The following is a 20760-nucleotide window of genomic DNA, read 5'->3' as shown; positions in this document are numbered from 1 at the left end:
ACCTGTTTCCTTTCTCAAATGTACATGATGTTTACCTATTTCCTTTCTCAAATGTACATGATGTTTACCTATTTCCTTTCTCAAATGTACATGATGTTTACTTATTTAGTTTCTGAAATGTACTTTATGTTTACCTATCTCCTTTCCAGCATTATTAGAAGCTAGAGGATTGTCATCAACTTTATTCAACACACTAGGACCCAGAATGCATCAGATTTTACACAGAACTATGGGAGGAGGAGCAAGTATGTACAAACTTCTGTTGTAATCAATTTCACCAAAAAATTTTGGAAGAAAACATACAATCAATTTCATTCATAATATTCTTTGTGGAAAGAGCTACAGGCTGAGAAGATTTCATGGAAAAACTGAAAAAATTTGAAATGTCTGCAGATAGGTGTGGATTGAATATCAGATCTTCACCAGACAAATTATTTCACTTATATTCTTACAATTTAGAATGTAGTGATCGTTGTGATAACCATGCTGCTTTCCTGTGTTACCAACTTCAATGTTCACAGATTAATTAGTGGGTCCATTTCAAATAAACAATTAATGATAAACCATAGATATTTGGTGTGTGGTATGAGTTGTATTCACTTTTTTCAAAAAGAATATATGTGTCCCTTTAATCATTCTATAGGGGCTAAAACAAATTCCAATATTAAACCTATTTTACAATGTTCTAGACCATTGATATCCTATATGCCTCATGTAGAATATTGGGTTCAATCATGCTGTTGTCAATTTGGAATTGTTACATAAATTACAAGTTTTAAATTTATTGTGAAAATGAAGTACAAATTGATTTGTGGGGGGGGGGGGGGGATAAAGATTGCATTTGTGTTATTAAAACTTTATGGGACTGCCTTAATAGTTATCAATTTTCCAGACTTTATCACTACTTTTGAAGAAAAAAAACATTTTGCATTGCACATAACATTCTATCCATGAACATTTCAAAACTTGTCAATGAAACTCCAATTCATAGTATTGCCTTCCAATGCTTAACAATGCAATGATTAATTTTCAGTTTTTCCCCCATGAAATGAATGCAATCTTAACCCTTCAGTACTCACAGGCACTTTGATTAATGTATTGAATGGCATGTCCATCTTTTGTCATCAATTTATTGTCACATTTTCTCCCATACAGCTTGAAATCATGGCTTATTTAAATTAAAAAAAAAACATCTCAATGAACTTTTTATTCACTCAAACAAAGATGCCCTAACACAATTTGGAATTCATAGTTATGTCCCGCATACTGTTTTAAGGAGCATTACATTTCTGGTCTCTGCATCCCTCTGTCCCCCCTTTAGTCATCAAATATCAGGTTAAAATTTGGTGAAGGACGTTTACAATGAAGTTTTGGTCAAATCAACTTAAAACTAAGTACACATGCTCATTGTGAGAATAACATTACCAGTTACATTCTTGACACCAATTTCATGGTTCACTGAACATAAACAAAAGATCGTGCCCCAGGGTATGGTTTTATATTGACACATATTCTTGGTATATGTTAGAATATAACAAAGTGCTCTCGACCAATGAAATTGTAGGATTTGGTGTTTCTTAAATGTGAAGAATGAATGAAATCATGTTCTTAGTAAGGGATTATCCTATTGTTTAGGCCTACGTACAGTTCAAAACAAAGAGTTTCTATAAATGAGTTAAAATGCCCAGAAGCACATTTATCAGCTTGAAAGAATTTGAGATAAAAACTGACTATAAATTGAATTTTGAAATAAACAAAAAAATCAAAATAAGATGAAGTTTACTGGTGTAGTAACATTGGTACCGTTAACGTTATTATGAGAATATTAATGACTTCAAATTACAAAAACGAAAATAAACAACAGCAAAGCAAGGAAAAAAAAAAGGGAAAAAAGTTTTAAAATTAAATAAAACCTAAATCTTTAGCTTATACTCTTTCAAAAACTCAGATTACTGGATCCGGGGTTGGTGAGAATAGTAATTTCCAATATTCTGATAAAATTCTAAAAAAAGGAATTTAGTTTAACTTTTGAATATATTTTAAACTTTCAAAGGCATTGTATTTGAACATTTCCCTGACATAATGAAGTAGTATTTGATGTAAAGGAAGACTCAAATTTTGAATTTATTGATTTGAACTGGAAATAAACAACTTTAGAATACAGTCACTTTAATTGGGGTGGTCATACATTACTGTATGGAGTATTGGTTAGGCATTGAAATTCATTTGTATAGAGAGGAAAGGGTTGAGCCAAAGTTTGTCACAAATTATGTTAAATCCTCACATGATTCTGTTCATTTTAGTGAGTAAAGCCCAGCAATTATTGCAAGGTTTACAAGCAACAGGGAATGAGGACCAACAACTGTCTGCAGCTATTGAAATGTGTCAGGTAATTATTAAACATCATTTTTGCATACTGTATATGTACTTTTTTTCATGAATACTTATTTCCGTGGATTTGGTATTGCCGATGCATACTCATGTATTTAATTTCGCGGTATTGTAGAAAATATCAAAACATTAATAACTAGTAATATATTAAAATGTTCATTAATTTAGTCTATGTTTATCTAGCAATTGTATAAAACAAAATAAACAAAGATTATTTAATCACCAAATTAGTCGTCTGTTCATTAGAGATTATTATCTGATTACACAAGAAAGTTGTAATATTTGGCTTGAGGCATTATCTATTACTGTTAAACTTTAATTGATTTTTTGTATTGATCACTGATGATGTTTTAACAGTTTCATAGTTTGATTAAGTTTATTTAAGGTAAACAAAGTAATCATGCATGTGCAGCTGATAATTCCAGTGATATTTATAAGATGATATTTATTATGCATGTAAGCTGCATTTGTATTCGCAAAAATATACCTATCAAGAAATTCTTTTTTATTATTGTGAATCCTAAATTGTCGCAATAATAAAAACTTTGCAAAAACTTATGAATTTACAGTATATAGTCAATATTCTATTTGGACTGTGGAATGTTCAAGAGATATGCTATGGGTGAGGCTAGATCACCTAATTTTAGAAATTTTAATTTATTTGTCAAGTGGTGTTTTTTAGGGTGATTAAACAGGTGTTCACTGGCAATATAGAGGTCAAATGAATGTAAACTTTTGCGTTATTTTAATTATCAGGTGAATTGTTCTTTTATACATGTACTATGAGAATCACAAAAGTTAGCTGGAACTCATCACAGCAAATGATGATTATGCCAAAGACTTTTCCTGAAAAAATCTAGTGAGAAACCTGCTTAAAAAAGGATTGTTAGTTAATTATTTAATGTGTCTATGTATTTGTACAGTTGTTGGTTATGGGAAATGAAGATACATTGGCAGGATTCCCAGTAAAACAAGCAGTACCAGCACTGATTACACTGTTACAAATGGAACATAATTTTGATATTATGAACCATGCTTGTCGAGCCTTGACCTACATGATGGAAGCTCTACCCAGGTCATCAGCTGTTGTTGTTGATGCTGTGCCTGTATTCCTTGAGAAAGTGAGTAGAATAAAGTGATTAGTGTATACAATCCTGTGTACAGCCATACAAAAATTGTGATTGAAGAAAATAGTTTGAATAAAGTTCTTACACAATTTGTTTATTAGGAAAACTAATGTTTTGAACATTTTTCAACAAAGTAAGAAGCTACAAAACCTATTATCCGTCATTTTGGTTGCTTTCCTAGACCAGACACAGTGAGAATGTTAGATCATAAAGCATTGTTCCCTTGTGTCTCTTGCAGTATTGCAATCATTTTTTGGGAGGGGGGCACTGCTGTTTGCCCGGTTCTTGCTGCTGACAAGTCTATATAAATTAGCTGAATTTTTATCTCATTTAAAAAACAATTTTGTTCTTCAAATGATCAACTACACCTTTGCCTTGTATTGTATATCTGAAATTATGATTGTTATTGCCCCGTGTGGGTCCATGAGAAGAATGATAAAATATTTGATTTAAATCATTACAAAACAAAAGATTGAGCACCCTGAACCCACCCCCTTCCTCCATCCCCCATATCAGGAAAAAAAACCAATAAAAAAGATGAAAACTAGATGGTTTGGAAGAGAAAGCAGTTCCTTCTCCACTAATAGTATCTGTTGTGATGTCCATGTCAAAATCTGGTAATGTTACAGTTGAGGAAAGAAAGACTTGATTGTGTCAATGACAAATGGAACATACCCTTAACATCTGTGACATGGTCTGTAAAATTTTTGAAGAGAGGACTTCAAAATTCCATTATATGAATCTAAGGTTAAACGATTAGGCCTAGCATCCTATCATTCTTCTAGAAAGCCCTTAAGTCTTTTTCATATGAATAAAGAAAAAATTATGGTGGGAAAAGGAGCATAGCAAGTCTCCATAGGAATAATCACATTAGAACAGACTATCTTTGAAGAAATATTATTCTCAGTATGTTGAACTGAAAAAAAAAAACTGAAAAAAAACTTGAAGAAGTAACAATGATGATGATATTGTTTCAGCTAAGAGCAATACAGTGTATGGATGTTGCTGAGCAGTCCTTAACAGCATTAGAAATGTTATCAAGAAGACACAGTAAAGCAATATTACAAGCTGTAAGTTTAGTGAAAAGATGGATATTATAATATTCAGATTGTTTTATAAAAAGAAATGATTCTTATGATCTTTTCTATTAATTCTGCACAAAAGTCAGCTTTTTCTATTAATTCTGCACAAAAGTCAGCTTTTTCTATTCAATTAATAATCCTGTTTTGAATCATTATTGAAATAAAAGAGAACTTCAGACTGTATTTCTATTAAGAATTGATAAGAGAGTAATTGCAGTGTTACTTTTATATTTCAGGGAGGTATTTCAGCATGTCTGATGTTTCTGGACTTCTTTAGTATTACAGCACAGAGAAGTGCTCTAGCAGTGACGGCCAACTGTGTACAGAATCTTACAGCAGAAGAGTTCCACTTTGTCAGAGAATCTCTACCATTACTCAGTTCGAAACTCACCCATCAGGTACACACAAGCACTGAATATTTCCACTTTTCAGAAGGTCTCTACCATGGCTTGAATCTTATTTCACCCATTAGATCAACACAAGCACTGTCAATTTTTATTTGATATTTTCAATTATTTTTCGGGATTGGAATTTTAATCATTAAAAAAAATACACATTTCTTTAATTTTAAAAAAGAATTAAATTACTGATAATGTGATTTCAGGATAAGAAGTCTGTGGAGAGTTGCTGTTTATGTTTCTCTCGATTGGTTGATAATTTTAGCAGTGATCAGAGAGTACTGAAGGAAATGTCAGCTCATGGATTGTTAACTAATATTCAACAGCTCGTAAGTTTAATAATAACATAAATGAGTCCAAATTTAATGCACCAGAAACTGTCAGATGTACTTATTTCAATTAAAATTATATAACAAAAATTATAGGCAGAAGGAAATTCAGAAATTATTGCGAATTTGGTGGAATGGACTAAAATTAATTATTGCAATTTCAGTAAAAACCTTCATACAGTTATATGTATCAGGTATAAGAATGTGAGTTCTTATTAATGCGATACTCATTCAGCTGCATTATTCGCATTCATAAAAACCTGGCAATAATTTCTAAATTTACAGTAACCCAATGATATTAGATTAATTATATTTTGGTGTAGTTTAACTGATTTTCATTGCAGTAAATTCAGAAATTGCTACATGCTATTTATTGCATTGTTGAACAATGGACAAACGTGAGAATTATTATGATTTCAGGAAATGATGTAGAAACTTTCTTGTTGCAATTTTCCCAATAATTAAAACATTGCAAAAAATCTCTGAATTTACCTTATTTTGTAGGAAGTAATTTTTCATAAAATAATTACCTACTAGGCTGTTTACCTATTGTTAACAAATTTGATACACCAGTTCTTTCCAGGTGCACAGGCATGATATACACATAAAGATGGAACAAATACAGAATAATAAGTTCACTAACATTTTTCAGTTGTGTAAAGTAATGTTTTTAGATGACTCATCCATAATTTAGTTTTTAGTTGGTAATGTATCCGTATAACAATTCCTCAGTAAGTAAACATGATGAGTCCCATCTAAGAACTGCAACATTAATTTGAGATTCTCTTGGGTTCTTCATACATGGAAATGTACAAACTGTGTTATTTTTGCTTATGCTTCATTCAAAGGTTCAAACATAAATCAACAATATTCATGTAAAGGGTGTGTGTATCTTGCAATGCACACATTTCATTGATCCCTCCCCCTTATTTGTTTTAATACATTACTTGTACCTATATTTTTCAGTTGGTTGTGAGCCCACCTGTCATAAGTACTGGTATCTTTGTTATGGTGATCAGAATGTTAGCAATAATGTGTGCTAGTTGTCCTGATCTAGCCGTTGTTCTTCTCAAACAGAGTAAGTATGCCACTATAATGTTAGCAATAATGTGTGCTAGTTGTCCTTATCTAGCCGTTGTTCTACTCAAGCAGAGTAAGTATGCCAAATTAATGTTAGCAATAATGCGTGCTTGCTGTCCTGATCTACCAGTTGTTCTACTCATACAGAGTAAGTATGCCACTATAATGTTAGCAATAATGTGTGCTAGTTGTCCTAATCTAGCCTTTGTTCTACTCAAACAGAGTAAGTTTGCCACTTTAAAGGAACAAAAGTGTGTATGATTTTTTTAAATATGTGTCTTATACTATCATTTATGTTTGGCATCCACACATTGCAAAACTGGCACATGTGAATAAACACCTATAACTTTTTCTTATCAGAAAAATATATTCTGGATCAATTGTTTTTATTTATATTGGTTGAATGATATTTTTTTTTACAAAAGGCAAGATACTTTATCCTTCTATACAAAACAATAGAATGGAATAATTTTATTTAAAGCTTACCTCCAGAAACAACAACAACCATTCATTTTTTTTAAAGAAGTATTTCAAATCACCCTTTTTATTCTAGAAAAGGCTATGGAAATAAATAAAAGTAAATAAACTTACAGTGATCATTCAAAATGTTTTCTTCTATTTATATGCATAAACACCTTTCTTATCTTTTTGATGATTTGTCTCTAGCAGTAAATTTGAACATTATTTATTTTTAGAAATAGCTGATACCTTATGCTACCTTTTGGTCGGAACTTCTGAACAGACTGAAAATGTTGTTGAGGTGTGTTTAACTATTAGATTTTTAGCTATAAAAATATTTCAGATATTTATTAAATTGAAATTTTTTGACTGTTTAGTTGAATGTCAATATACACTTAATCTAAAGCAAGGGAGTAATAAATTGTACAAATGCCTGCTTGAAATCTCTAGCAACTACATAGTTTCTAAAACTTGTTTTTAGTCCCCTATCGACGAAGTCGAAGGGGACTTTAGGTTTGCACTCCGTCCGTCTGTCCATCCGTCAGTCCGGCAAATCAGTTTTCCACACTTTTTTTCTTCGTGCTTGAAGATATTGATTTGATATTTGGTATATAGTTTTATCATGACCAGTTACAGATCAAGTTTTAATTTTGTTCCGGTCTGATGATTTTGTCCAGAGTTATGGTCCTTGGACTTAGAAACTTCACTCAAATAATCAGTTTTCCTCATTTTTTTTCGTCATGCATGAAGATATTGATTTGATAATTTGTATATAGTTTTATCATGACAAGTTACAGATCAAGTTCGAATTTTGTTCCGGTCTGATGATTTTGTGCAGAGTTATGTTCCTTGGACTTAGAAAATTCACTCAAATAATCAGTTTTCCACACTTTTTATGCCCCACCTACGATAGTAGAGGGGCATAATGTTTTTCGGTCTGTGTGTCCGTTCGTTCGTCCGTCCGTCCGTCTGTTCGTCCATCTGTCCCGCTTCAGGTTTGTTTTTGGTCGCTTCAGGTTAAAGTTTTTGGTCAAGGTAGTTTTTGATGAAGTTGAAGTCCAATCAACTTGAAACTTGATCTTTCTAATTTTAATGCCAAATTAGAGTTTTGACCCCAGATTTATGGTCCACTGAACATAGAAAATGAAGGTGCGAGTGGGGCATCCATGTACTATGGACACATTCTTGTTTTGTCATGCTTGAAGATATTGACTTGATATTTGTTATATAGTTTAGTGACTGTTTACACCATGACAAGTTATAAATCAAATTAGCATTTTGTTCCAGTACAAAGAATTCTTAACCAGTAGTGGACTATGTATTGCCATGCAATACTTTCAGAATGCTTGTTGAATGTATTTATTTCATTAATAACAAATATTGCATTATAAATAGGTTGCCTATAATTGCTTGTACGTACTCTTCATTTGAACTCTGGCCAATAGTTGTCTCATTGGCAAATATGCCACATCTCCTTATTTTTATATTATATGTTGAGGCATACAAATTTTCTCTTTAAGAATTAATATTAATATAAAAAAATGAGTTAATGACAAAATATGAATTTGAATTTGATTTGATTTCAGTTGGTATCTAGGACACCACAGGAGCTGTATGAGATTGTTTGTCTTATTGGGTAAGTTACTTTTTAACAAATGATCAAGGCATTATGGCAAACTTGATTAAATTAATTTTCATTCATACTCTAGGCATAGCAATTGTCGAGCAGTAGGATATAACGACTGATTTATTCAGGCTACATTATGAAAAGGAGGTTTAACCTTTCTTACTGATCACCCATCATTGTACCTCATCACTGGCACATGCATATCTAAGTAATGGCGGCTTTAGTTTGCAAACAGAATATTTTCTTGAAAATAGTAAATTTAAGAGTATTATCATCGCTTAAAGAATATTGACAGCAGTATAATGAATTATATGCTTGGTTTAAACGTATCCAACAGTTTTCTGGGGTAATTAATTCCTTTTTTATTGTGGATGCACAGGTGTGTGATTACGTAATTCATTGACCTCTCAGCTGATATTTGCCAGAGGTGAAGTTCTAAAGGGATTATAGCTTGAATATTGTTTTTACAAAGAAATAATTGCTGACATGTGATTTTGACACAGGGACTATCATTGATTAAACAAAAGCATTTGGCGATAGTATTCAATCTGGAAAACAAACATGTTGCCTAATTTTCCTCAAAGATTGACAATTAGCATGTTTAAGGAAAAGAATAACACAACTTTTTAATACAAGGAAATTCTCATCCTTGCTTGGTTTACATAAGAATATATATATACTGTGGATTCATTGATTTTCATGGGTATCAATGTTCGTGGATTGGGGAAATATCGTATTTTCGTGGATACTTGATTTCATGGTTTTGCAAAATGCTGCATACAAGCTAATATAGACTCCCTTCTTCGCTGAACATTTGAATTCGTGGTTCACTTTTGCCCACGAAATCAACGAAAATTGGTATCCCACGAATAATAATGAATCCACAGTATATGATAAGCATACAATCTTTATATATAAACAATAAAAGCATATAATTGTATTAATTAATAGATGTATTTTATTGTTTACAGGGAATTAATGCCCAAGTTACCAACTGATGGTATATTTTCCATTGATCAAATGTTACGTAAAGGATCCTTTACTCAAACCGAGGCAGTCATGTGGCAATGGAGGGATGATAGGAGTATCTGGCATCATTATACAGCAATAGATAGTAAAATTGTAGAGGTAAATACGGTGTGAAAAAAAGACGTAAAACACTAAGGGCACATCCAAAAGTCATATAAAGAGAAACTGACATCATTGTGGCAAAAAAAAAAAAACTTTGAAAAGACAAGTCCATAAAATATAACAAAGAATATTTAGGACTGATCAACACTAACCTCACAGAAAACAGGGCGAACTCAGGTAATGTGAAGGGTAGGCAGATCCTGCTCCACATGTGGCACTTGTCATGTTCATTATCATAAGTACAAATTTGGTGATAAGTCTCAAGTATAAGGTGCTCCTCATTGTGGCATCATTTATATATTCAGCAATAGATTGTAAGAGTGTAAAGGTGATATTCAGATAATCTTTAGAATGTAAAATACTCATTTAAGTGCCCATTTGAGTATGGATGTTTGATAGAGAGGAGAAAACCTTTTATATACTACTTGATGTATAATCCTTATGTTAAATAAATAGTGTCATATTGGATCATTATTTTCTTATTACAGGCAGCATATCAAGCTGGAGAAGATGAAGTTAGTTTATCTACTATGGGCAGGTCATATACAATAGACTTTAATTCCTTGCAACAGATTAATGAAGACACAGGCACAGCTCGACCTGTACAGAGGAAGCTTAATTCATTTGGTGTCCCACAGCCTACAGGTTAGAACTTGAGAAATTAAAACCAATCCAGGCAGTGTGTTGAAAAATTAGTCTTTTAAAATTCATTCAGTAAATGCATGAAAAAATATGTGGAATTTACAGAAAGAAAAAAGTAATCTGCTTTGAAAATATTAATTATGAAAAAATGTTTTAATGCGAATTATTTTGAAGTTTAAACTTATGATACTTTGAAGGAATGTCATGAAAGTGATATATTTGGCGTCTTTAAACCTGCTTCAGAACACTACATAAAAGTGAGATGTTTGGTGTCTATAAACTTGCTTCAAAGCACTCCATAAAAGTGAGATGTTTGGTGTCTATAAACCTGTTTCAAAACACTACATAAAAGTGAGATGTTTGGTGTCTATAAACTTGCTTCAAAGCACTCCATAAAAGTGAGATGTTTGGTGTCTATAAACTTGCTTCAAAGCACTCCATAAAAGTGAGATGTTTGGTGTCTATAAACCTGCTTCAAAACACTTCATAAAAGTGAGATGTTTGAGGTCTGAACCTGCTTCAAAACACTACATAAAAGTGAGATGTTTGGTGTCTATGAACCTGCTTCAAAACACTCCATAAAAGTGAGATGTTTGAGGTCTTTGAACCTGCTTCAAAACACTTCATAAAAGTGAGATGTTTGAGGTCTTTGAACCTGCTTCAAAACACTACATAAAAGTGAGATGTTTGGTGTCTATAAACTTGCTTCAAAGCACTCCATAAAAGTGAGATGTTTGGTGTCTATGAACCTGCTTCAAAACACTCCATAAAAGTGAGATGTTTGGTGTCTATGAACCTGCTTCAAAACACTTCATAAAAGTGAGATGTTTGGTGTCTATGAACCTGCTTCAAAACACTTCATAAAAGTAAGATGTCTGGTGTCTATAGACCTGCTTCAAAAAAACTACTTTCTAAATGAAAGTACAAGTATCCTTGACAGTATTTGGACTCATTTCTTATTGAGGATGTTTGCTACTCCTGTTTTTTTACTTTTTATTAGATATTCGTAATCCTCTAGTTTTATCCATGTAGTGCCATAAAAATTTTGCCCACTTACTCTACTTTTCTTTTCATAATCTTATTACATATTGTTTTAAAAGCTATTTTTGAAAATCTTATAAAATCTTTGCTAAATTTTCATAGTTTTTGGAAGAAAAAAGGTGCCAATTTGAAATGTATGAAAAAATCTTAGAGAATATAATTTCCCGTCAAATTTTTAATTGTTTATATCTCAAAAACAAGGACGCAGATCTTTCATTTTTTTCTGCTTTTTAAGTTCAGTTATTTATATACTATTAACTAACAGTCCTTTAGAAAGCTTGTTATTTTGAAACAAAGGAGTGAACATCCTTAATTCACCAATGAACATATAAACCTTTTCCTATTATGGATTTCTGGCATTTTAAGATACTACCAAAGGTATATAGCTTCATTTTTGGCATTTTATGATACTACCATAGGTGTATAGCTTCATGTCTGACATGTTAAAATTCTACCATAGGTGTATAGCTTCATTTCTGGCATTTTAAGATCCTACCATAGGTGTATAGCTTCATTTCTGACATTTTAAGATCCTAAAAGCTTCCAAAATGGTAATATTTTCTAGACAAGTCCTGATCCATCCAACACCCTGCTTGTGTACAGCTAAAGTTCTAACATCCTGCTTGTGTACAGCTAAAGTTCTAACATCCTGCTTGTGTACCGCTAAAGTTCTAACATCCTGCTTGTGTACAGCTAAAGATCTAACATCCTGCTTGTGTACAGCTATTTTTAAAAGTTCTAGTACCCTGCTTGTGTACACCTTAAGTTCTATCCTCCTGCTTGTGCAGCGCTAAAGTTCTATCATCCTGTTTGTGTACAGCTAAAGTTCTAACATCCTGCTTGTGAAGATCTAAAGTTCTAACATCCTGCTTGTGTACAGCTAAAGTTCTAACATCCTGCTAGTGTTCAGCTAAAGTTCTAACATCCTGCTTGTGTACAGCTAAAGTTCTAACATCCTGCTTGTGTACAGCTAAAGATCTAATATCCTGCTTGTGTACAGCTAAAGTTCTAACATCCTGCTTGTGTACAGCTTAAGTTCTAACATCCTTCTTGTGCACAGCTAAAGATGACAATAAAATTCTAACATCCTGCTTGTGTACAGCTAAAGTTCTAACATCCTGTTTGTGTACAGCTAAAGTTCTAACATCCTGCTTGCGTACAGCTAAAGATCTAACATCCTGCTTGTGTACAGCCATTTTAAAAAGTTCTAACATCCTGATTGTGTACAGCTAAAGTTCTAACATCCTGCTTGTGCACAGCTAAAGATCTAACTTCCTGCTTGTGCACAGCTTAAGTTCGAACATCCTGCTTGTGTACAGCTAAAGTTCTAACATCCTGCTTGTGTACAGCTAAAGTTCTAACATCCTGCTTGTGTACAGCTAAAGATGTGGCATCCTGCTTGTGTACAGCTAAAGTTCTAACATCCTGCTTGTGTACAGCTAAAGATGTGGCATCCTTCTTGTGTACAGCTAAAGTTCTAACATCCTGCTTGTGTACTGCTAAAGTTCTAACATCCTGCTTGTGTACAGCTAAAGTTCTAACATCCTGCTTGTGTAAATCTAAAGTTCTTACATCCTGCTTGTGTACAGCTAAAGTTCTAACATCCTGCTTGTGAACAGCTAAAGTTCTAACATCCTTCTTGTGTACAGCTAAAGAGGACAACCAATGTGGGTTTGATCGCTCTGTTCAGACTTATCTGGTCATAAAAGTGAAGTGGAGTAATTTCTCTAAAAGCAAGCCCTAATTAAATACCCCCTCATTAATACAACAAAGGTTAATTAGTCTTCCCACAGCTGAGATTTACCTGTCCATCCCTCAGGTAAACTTTTTTGTAGTGGATATCATTCATGTTTGGTTTAAACTTATTTATTCGTACATCTTTACAAATATATCATCAAACAAAAATACACTAATAATAGGATTGGGAAACCAACTGTACATGGCTTGTATTAATCATTCATGTTTAACTGATATGTATTTAAATAATTTTAGCAAAAATGATTTTATTTATGATAGATATATTATAAATGATTAAATGATTCAAACATTAAAAGGTTATTGAGCGAAAATAGGTTGTGAACACAACTGCGCATGTGTATAGGTGTGAAATTTAATAATGCACCCAAAGGCTTTCAAAAACGTATAAAATATTTTTCATACCATTTATCTTATGTTCATCTCTTACTTGAAGAAATAACATGGAAAGAACTATTTAAAAAGCTCAATGATGCTTTAAAAAAAGAACTTGGATTTCACATATTATGTCTGTGTTCTGAATTTTATCACTATAACATGTATAAGGTCAACATCTGGTATTAGGGAATATGTGCTTTTTAAAAACTAAAGTGAAGTTTCTCATCAGCGTGGTATAGCATTAATAAATGTAAAGCATGAATGTAAGTCTGCTGATTGTAACTTCAAGCGTTGCACGATCAAATTAAAAGAACTATAAATATCAAGTAATTGTTGTCATATTAGTTGCTTTACAATTATTACCTTGATACTTTTTTATTACAAAGTTAAAAAAAGATAAAAATCAGGATTGAAAATGATTCCATCTGGCTGGAAATTGTTTTAGGAAGACCTACATAAGTTTTCAGTACACTCTTTTTTATTCATATAATGAAATTTGTTAGTTTGGAATGCTTTTAATGTATTTGACAGATGTGTAGCATACTTTTAATGTATTTGATAGAAGTGTAGCATACTTTTGACTATACAAAGTTACATGAAATGATTTATACTATGTTGATCAAAGATAATGTATCCTGATTTGTAAGTTTTCACTGCCCTTCTTAACATGTAGTCATGGAGAATAATGTATATACTATTACAGGTTCCTCAACCACTACAACGCCATCATCATCATCCACTACAACCACAGATCCACTGGTAGACAGATGTGATTCTAGAGCTGAAATTCTAAAGGAGGACATGGAATTAGCCTCAGCCTTCATACAAACTCTCTTCTCTGTCTTGTATGAAGTCTATAGTTCATCTGTAAGTTCTTAATTACTTTTTACTTTCTAAAAGTTTGAATTGATCCATAGCAGCTATTTTGCTAAATTGATATTGGCTTATGATATGAATGGCAACTCTCTTGATATCAGTTGAAAATTATTTGTTAGTTTTCAGGTATTTATTGTTGTTTTTTTTTAAGTGTTTTAAATTCCTGACATTACTTCCTTCAGGCTGGTCCTACAGTACGACACAAGTGCCTACAGACATTATTACGAATGATATTCTATGCTGGAGCAGACCTGTTGAGAAGTATTTTACAAACACAGCCTGTCTCCAGCCACATTGCTGCCATGATGGCATCTAATGACTTAAAAGTTGTTGTAGCTGCTGTTCAGATGGCAGAAATACTGATGCAAAAATTACCAGATGTTTTCTCCATATATTTTAGAAGAGAAGGTTGGTTATGCCATACTTCTAAATGTTTTTTTCTTTTTCAAATCTTTTTTGATAAAATTCTCTCAAGTATTATAAAGCTGATAAATCATCCTCCATTGTGCAATAGGATATTTTTACAAATAGAGGGGGGACATTTTTTTAAATTTATTTAAATATGCAGTCTTTAAAAGAAGAAGCTGTCTTCTGTTAATAAATACTAGTGATTAGACAACACTTATATGAATAGTAAGGACCAAGTAATTGAAACTTGTAAGATTAATAAATATTTAATGAAGCATTTACATTTGTTTTTAGGTGTTATGCATCAGATAAAGAAGTTAACAGAAATAGATCCCCAGGCCCCATCCCCTGTCAAGGCTTCGCCTTCACCATCCACATCCATCCCCCCACCAACATCTGTGTCTAGTTCGTCAGCAAGTATCACAAGCAGTAGCACATCATCAGAAAGTATTGATAAAAAATTAGATGGAGCATCAAACGTTGCTGCATCATCTTCTACGTCAGAGGAACACAGTTCTTCTCAAATGTAAGTAAAATTATAAAATTAAATCAAATGTTATGTTAGCATCTTCTAGGTCAAAGTAAATGTATATAAACCAATAAAGATAAGACCACTAAATATTGCATATACATCAAAGGAATAAAGTATAAGGATAAAGAATAGAGCTGCAAATGTTGCATTAACATATTCTATGTAGAGAAACTAAATTTTTCTCCAATGCTAGCAAAGAAGCAAAAGTGAGAGTTTATGGAACTTCTGAATTGTATAATAGATGTACACATCTACTTAAGACGACCAAAGCTATAATGATTTTCTTGGTTTATTCAGTAAAGCTGCCCATTGATTTTCAGAATTGGTTTTACTATTGATTTTTCTGTGAAAAAATTACTGGTATGGCCATTTCCAACAAATATGTCATAGTTAATATCTGTTATAATTATAATTATCATTAAATTCAAATGTTTTCACTTCCAGGAGACTAAGTGATGTATTAAAAAGGAAGAAACCACCAAAAAGGTCACTGGGTCGTAAATGTAAAAATACAGATGAATCTCCTACAGATACCCCAACTAAAGGATCTCCTGCAGTGGGAAACAGAAGTTCTAATAGGGCAAAATCTGCAGGTAAAAATAAATATACCCAACCAAAACGGTCTCCAGTAGTGGAAAACCATTAGGTTAAACATGGCATAGTCTGCAGGTAAAAATAAATGTACCACACTAAAAAGATCTGCAGCATTGGAAAACTATAATGTTTATATAATAGGGCAGAAAATGTAGATATCCTGTACCAAGATTTCTCCTGTCATAGGAAGCTGAAGTTCTGATAGATCAAAATCAGCTGGTAAAAATGTAGATACTGCACCTAAATAGTTTCCAGCAGTGGGAAACAGAAATAAAGATCCACAATTTAAAACTGTCATGCACGGAAAATAAAGAGCTCCCTTGTTATTTCTAATAGGGAGTTTTCTACACATGAAATATAGGTTAGTCTGCATAAAAGATATTATATTTAAAGGGAAAATTCGCGATTTTTTACTTTTCATCTTATTATGTTCATAATACCATAAAAAACATATTTACCAAGTTTTATCTGGATATGAACACTAATAAAGAAGAAAATTGGGAATTAATAATTTAATTTGTTCCAACTTCCTGACTTATGTGACGTAGTTTAAGTCTTTTTGCATGCCGGGAGTGAATAAATCTCATTATAAGTCTTGTTCGTTAATCATCTAATAACGCGATTTTAAGCGCATCGACGACTTTTGGCGTAGCTATTAACCAACTAATAATTAAGAAAGTAAAGTGATCAGCCGTGCAACTTTCAAAATTAAAATTTACGATAAAAGGATTTCTGATATGATTATAGTAATAAAAGTAAATCATACAATAGAATATATTTTTATGAATTTTTTTTCCGAGGGACATTTTGAACAAACATATATAACTGATATTGTTTTACAAATGCATGTTTGTATTCTCACCTGACGGCTTTTACTTCAGTCTAGCAAACATTTCCCACTAGTACTGTGAAAATACAATGTGTATTGTACTGTGACACTTAGTGACTACCTGTTGAATGCGTGGTTAAATTCAAGGTAATAAAAAGATTAGCATTCTGTAATTCAATTCTTTTGATCTTCACTCAGTGAATTTTAGCCAACACGGTTCACCGTTACAGGTGTGAACAACATTTCGTATGAATGATAAAAACATTAATTATTTGGGGAGGAATATGGTGGCAAAATACCTGAATCGCCGTTATACACATGTATATCTTTTATATTTTGCGTAAGCTTAATTTTAAAATAGATAGGTGAGTATTTGTTGTAACATCGAAATTCTGAATTACTTTCAATTAAATAATTTTATAAATAAAAATGGCCCACGAAAATGAGCGTATAAACCATACACTGTACTTACTTTTTCAAATTATCATGGGTATTAACCTTGAATATTTCAATGTTTAGAGAAAATTATCGCGGTTACATGATTAATATAGCTTGGTCCGTCCACAGCAATCTACATTTACCTAATCGGGAATGCCCTTATAAAATATTTAAAATCTCACAACGTATACATACTTTAGCTATTTGACCAACGATGTTTAAAAAAATAACAGAATCAATCTAACGTCAACTTTCCTTTTTTGAAGTTTTGAGACAGATCGGCGGAATCAATTTTCAATGTGCTTTATATCTTGTATCTTTGCAAGACTTATCATTTATTAATAAACCCACTATATACCAGAGACATATATGTCAGTCTTAACTGACAAGAAGAATGTAGGACAGAAAGTCACAGGACAAAAAAGTCACAATTCAGTTTTAAATTTATTTTTCTTTGAACAAGAAAACACTAATTTTAAAAATATTTTTTTTTTTTTTTCTTGAACTATTATATATAAAGCAACTTTGTTATTAACATTTATTCAATAAATATCAATAATAATCAAATAATTGTTATGGAAACAAAATGTCAAAGTGAATTAGTACTTAAATGGCTTCATGGTGCCAAGAAATTATACTTTGAATGACTAAATTTAAAAAATTTTCATTTATCAAGGCTTATGAACAATTTCCTAAACTTAAAAATGGATATATGTAATAAAAAGAAAATATTTCAAGATCTTTCTCTTATGTATTCAAACAACTGTCAACAAATTATTTGTGACTTTTTGTCCTGTGACTTTTTGTCCTATCAAATTTGTGACTTGTGACTTTTTGTCCTATCAAATTTGTGACTTTATATCCTGTGACTTTCTGTACGTTTACCGACAAGAATACACCTAAAGCGGACAAGCAGTATATTCTTTAAGTTTCTGTGATTTAATACAAAGAAAGAAAAAAATCCCGAAATTAATTTGATACTTTGATACTCAATATTTTTACTGGAAAATATTCACATCCTCGTTTGGTCTGAAAATAAGATAAGAATTTGGTATACAGAACATGCAGGAGTGTGAATGTCATAAAACCTTGTTTTATCAGAAACCATTATAAATGTGAACCTGTATACGTAAGACCTCATGGGACGTCACCTAACCACATACATGTAATATACAAGTAGCTCTGTTATACCCGGAAATGTCAAGGTAAATCACTACCGATACAGAATGTACCAATGGAAAGAAAATTCTGATGATTGTGAAGCATGACCATTCATGATTTTAGAGGAGTCTTAGGTGGAAATTGTCGGTACTATTTAAATTCTGACAGATTTTTTTCTCTCAATTTAAATCACTGAACTTAAAAAAAAAAAGAAACCTACGCCCAAGATCAGAATTCTTCATGTAAATTCATCAATACAACGTTCTTATTTTGTAACTTTCGATATACTTCACCTCCAACCACCGCCCCCTCCCAACCTGGGAACAGTATATCTAACATTACAATGTTTGTGTACCTGCCCAAATAAAAAAAAAGAAGAAAAAAGAAAGAGATGAATGGTAAGTCACATCAGATTCAAATATTTATATGGTTGATTGTCGTTAACTAGAGATGTATAGTTACATGTCTCTGCGTTAACTTATAAGAATGACAGGAAAGTATATACTTGAAATAGATTTATGATGAATAATATGCAACTGCAGCACACCTTTTTATCAAAGTGTACATGCATGTATTTTAATGACTGTCCGTTATTTCGATTAAGAATGACAATTGTACGTGAAATTCTATAGTTGCCAGTGAGACTTTTTTTTTTTACCAGATATGCGACTTTTCGTATTTATATTTTCTCTTATATTACTCTCATTTAATATTTTATGCATAAGTGCAATATTAGGAATGGTTTATCCCCCCTCCCTTTTAAGCTAACTAAATAAATTAATCAACCCTCTAGCTGACCAGACGTTAATACATCTACTATCAGTCTATTCGGAGTGAAGTTTCTTTATTTCTTCAAATAAGCTTTTTGGGGATCATTAGTGTACGTCCAGTGGCATATATATTACATGCAAGTCGGAACAGGAAAATTGACATGAGGTACTACCGGTATAATAGAACCATGTTCACATTATTACATTATTATACATAATACAAAACCATTGAGATGATGACGACTTTCTTAAACTGTCCAAATAATCTAATTGAAATAAAAATCTGTGATTTTACTATGTGCATAACTTCGATGAACCAAAGCAAGTTAGATATCAACCTGTATTTAAATCAGATTGGTTTTGGATGTTTCTCTCGTATATTCAATATACATGTATATATTCTAAATTGCGACTATCTATAGTTCCGTAACCTTCTATCTAGGCGTATAATCCAATGATCGACAAGTGCGAACATTTTGTTAAATCAATATTTGTACGTTTCAAAATGTCCATAACTATTGACAACGAGTAATTACTTACATTTTCCCCAATTTACGTTTGGAAAATATGTAAATATATTTTTATTTTTATCAAATTTTTTTTTGGAATTATTTAGATTTTCATAAATATTCTTTACACCATAAATGTTATTTATAAACAAGCGTATGAGTTTAGTCATATATATAATTGCTATTATATCTATGGTTTAGTAAATACTAGCATATCACTATCGGCACGCAAGACAAAGATGTATATTCACCTGATAGTTTCAAAATGGAAAGTTACAAGTTATCGGCTGTGTACACTTCTCAATACCCTCAGAGGTGAAGTGATGCACGAACTTGCTCTATGTTATTGTGTAATAAGAGTTTTAAAGCCCAACAGGAGATCGCTTGAATACCTGGAAGTGTCAACTCACAATACCTCTGGGAACAATTCCTTTAGCCATACTGGTGATCAGATAAGGGAAGGTCCGAATTTATTCAAATAAGATTATTACATAAATGAATTATGAACACACTAGATTTTCGAAAACATTTTTACACGTAACACTTAATTTATCACTTTGAACTTTTTAACTAATTTCCATTAAAATTTCTTGTTTCAAAAACTTAGTAAAAAAACAGTTTTAAAACGACAGACCATAGTAGTTATTAAAAAAAAAATTATATATAATTACTTACATTTTCTGCCTATCAAGTTAGTTAGGAAAGGTTGCATGCACAACCATGTCTATTATAATCTTTTTTTGTGACCCGGGAAACTGTTTAGGCTTTCCTTATCGGGTAAAACAACCGTACGCTTGACAAGATATCGACACTCAATTACGGCTGCGTTAGGTTACTGCTTGTTTTGGTCCTTTGTGGTTTATAGATATATCGTGGTTTCTTTCAGGGATGATGTCAAAATGGCCGCACGCGGAGAAGTGATACTCTAATTTTAAAATCGATGGTGATCTCTTATCTAGCAGAATTAAACTTTAATATTTATGAATTTGTGGTTTTTTATACATAATCAACATAATATCAATTTTTCATTTTTTTGCGAAGTATCCCTTTAAAGACTTTCCTGTATGTGAAATAAAAAGTTTCAATGCATGCTAAAAGGTGTGCTGCTGGAAAAATAAGACATTAAAAAATTTCGAAGATTTTTTTGGCAAATTACACCAGGATGTGTATTCCTTTTATATTCACATGTCAGAATTGTAGAAA

At 32.0% G+C, this 20760-nt stretch overlaps 1 protein-coding gene across 5 annotated transcripts in view; it reads left to right on the top strand.

The window, feature by feature from the left end:
• Nucleotides 1–20760, top strand: part of LOC127737231 (E3 ubiquitin-protein ligase TRIP12-like) — a 113657-nt gene that overhangs the window by 42950 nt on the left and 49947 nt on the right. For all 5 annotated transcript variants that reach the window (XR_007999281.1, XM_052247766.1, XM_052247764.1 and 2 more), the window contains 15 exons: nt 150–245; nt 2304–2389; nt 3315–3512; nt 4496–4588; nt 4837–4998; nt 5205–5327; nt 6294–6405; nt 7103–7167; nt 8453–8502; nt 9465–9621; nt 10113–10269; nt 14144–14307; nt 14499–14724; nt 15019–15250; nt 15701–15849. Coding sequence is in view for 4 of the 5 variants with exons in the window: in XM_052247766.1 (XP_052103726.1) it covers nt 150–245; nt 2304–2389; nt 3315–3512; nt 4496–4588; nt 4837–4998; nt 5205–5327; nt 6294–6405; nt 7103–7167; nt 8453–8502; nt 9465–9621; nt 10113–10269; nt 14144–14307; nt 14499–14724; nt 15019–15250; nt 15701–15849 (2070 nt within the window). In the remaining variant the exon portion in view is untranslated. The remainder of the gene's footprint in view (nt 1–149; nt 246–2303; nt 2390–3314; nt 3513–4495; nt 4589–4836; nt 4999–5204; nt 5328–6293; nt 6406–7102; nt 7168–8452; nt 8503–9464; nt 9622–10112; nt 10270–14143; nt 14308–14498; nt 14725–15018; nt 15251–15700; nt 15850–20760) is intronic.

The sequence above is a fragment of the Mytilus californianus genome, unplaced genomic scaffold (genome assembly GCF_021869535.1).
Source record: "Mytilus californianus isolate M0D057914Y unplaced genomic scaffold, xbMytCali1.0.p SCAF_4, whole genome shotgun sequence".
Classification (NCBI taxonomy): Eukaryota; Metazoa; Mollusca; class Bivalvia; order Mytilida; family Mytilidae; genus Mytilus; species Mytilus californianus.
Note: the sequence above shows the minus strand (reverse complement) of the source record. Positions and strands in the feature narration are given on the sequence as shown.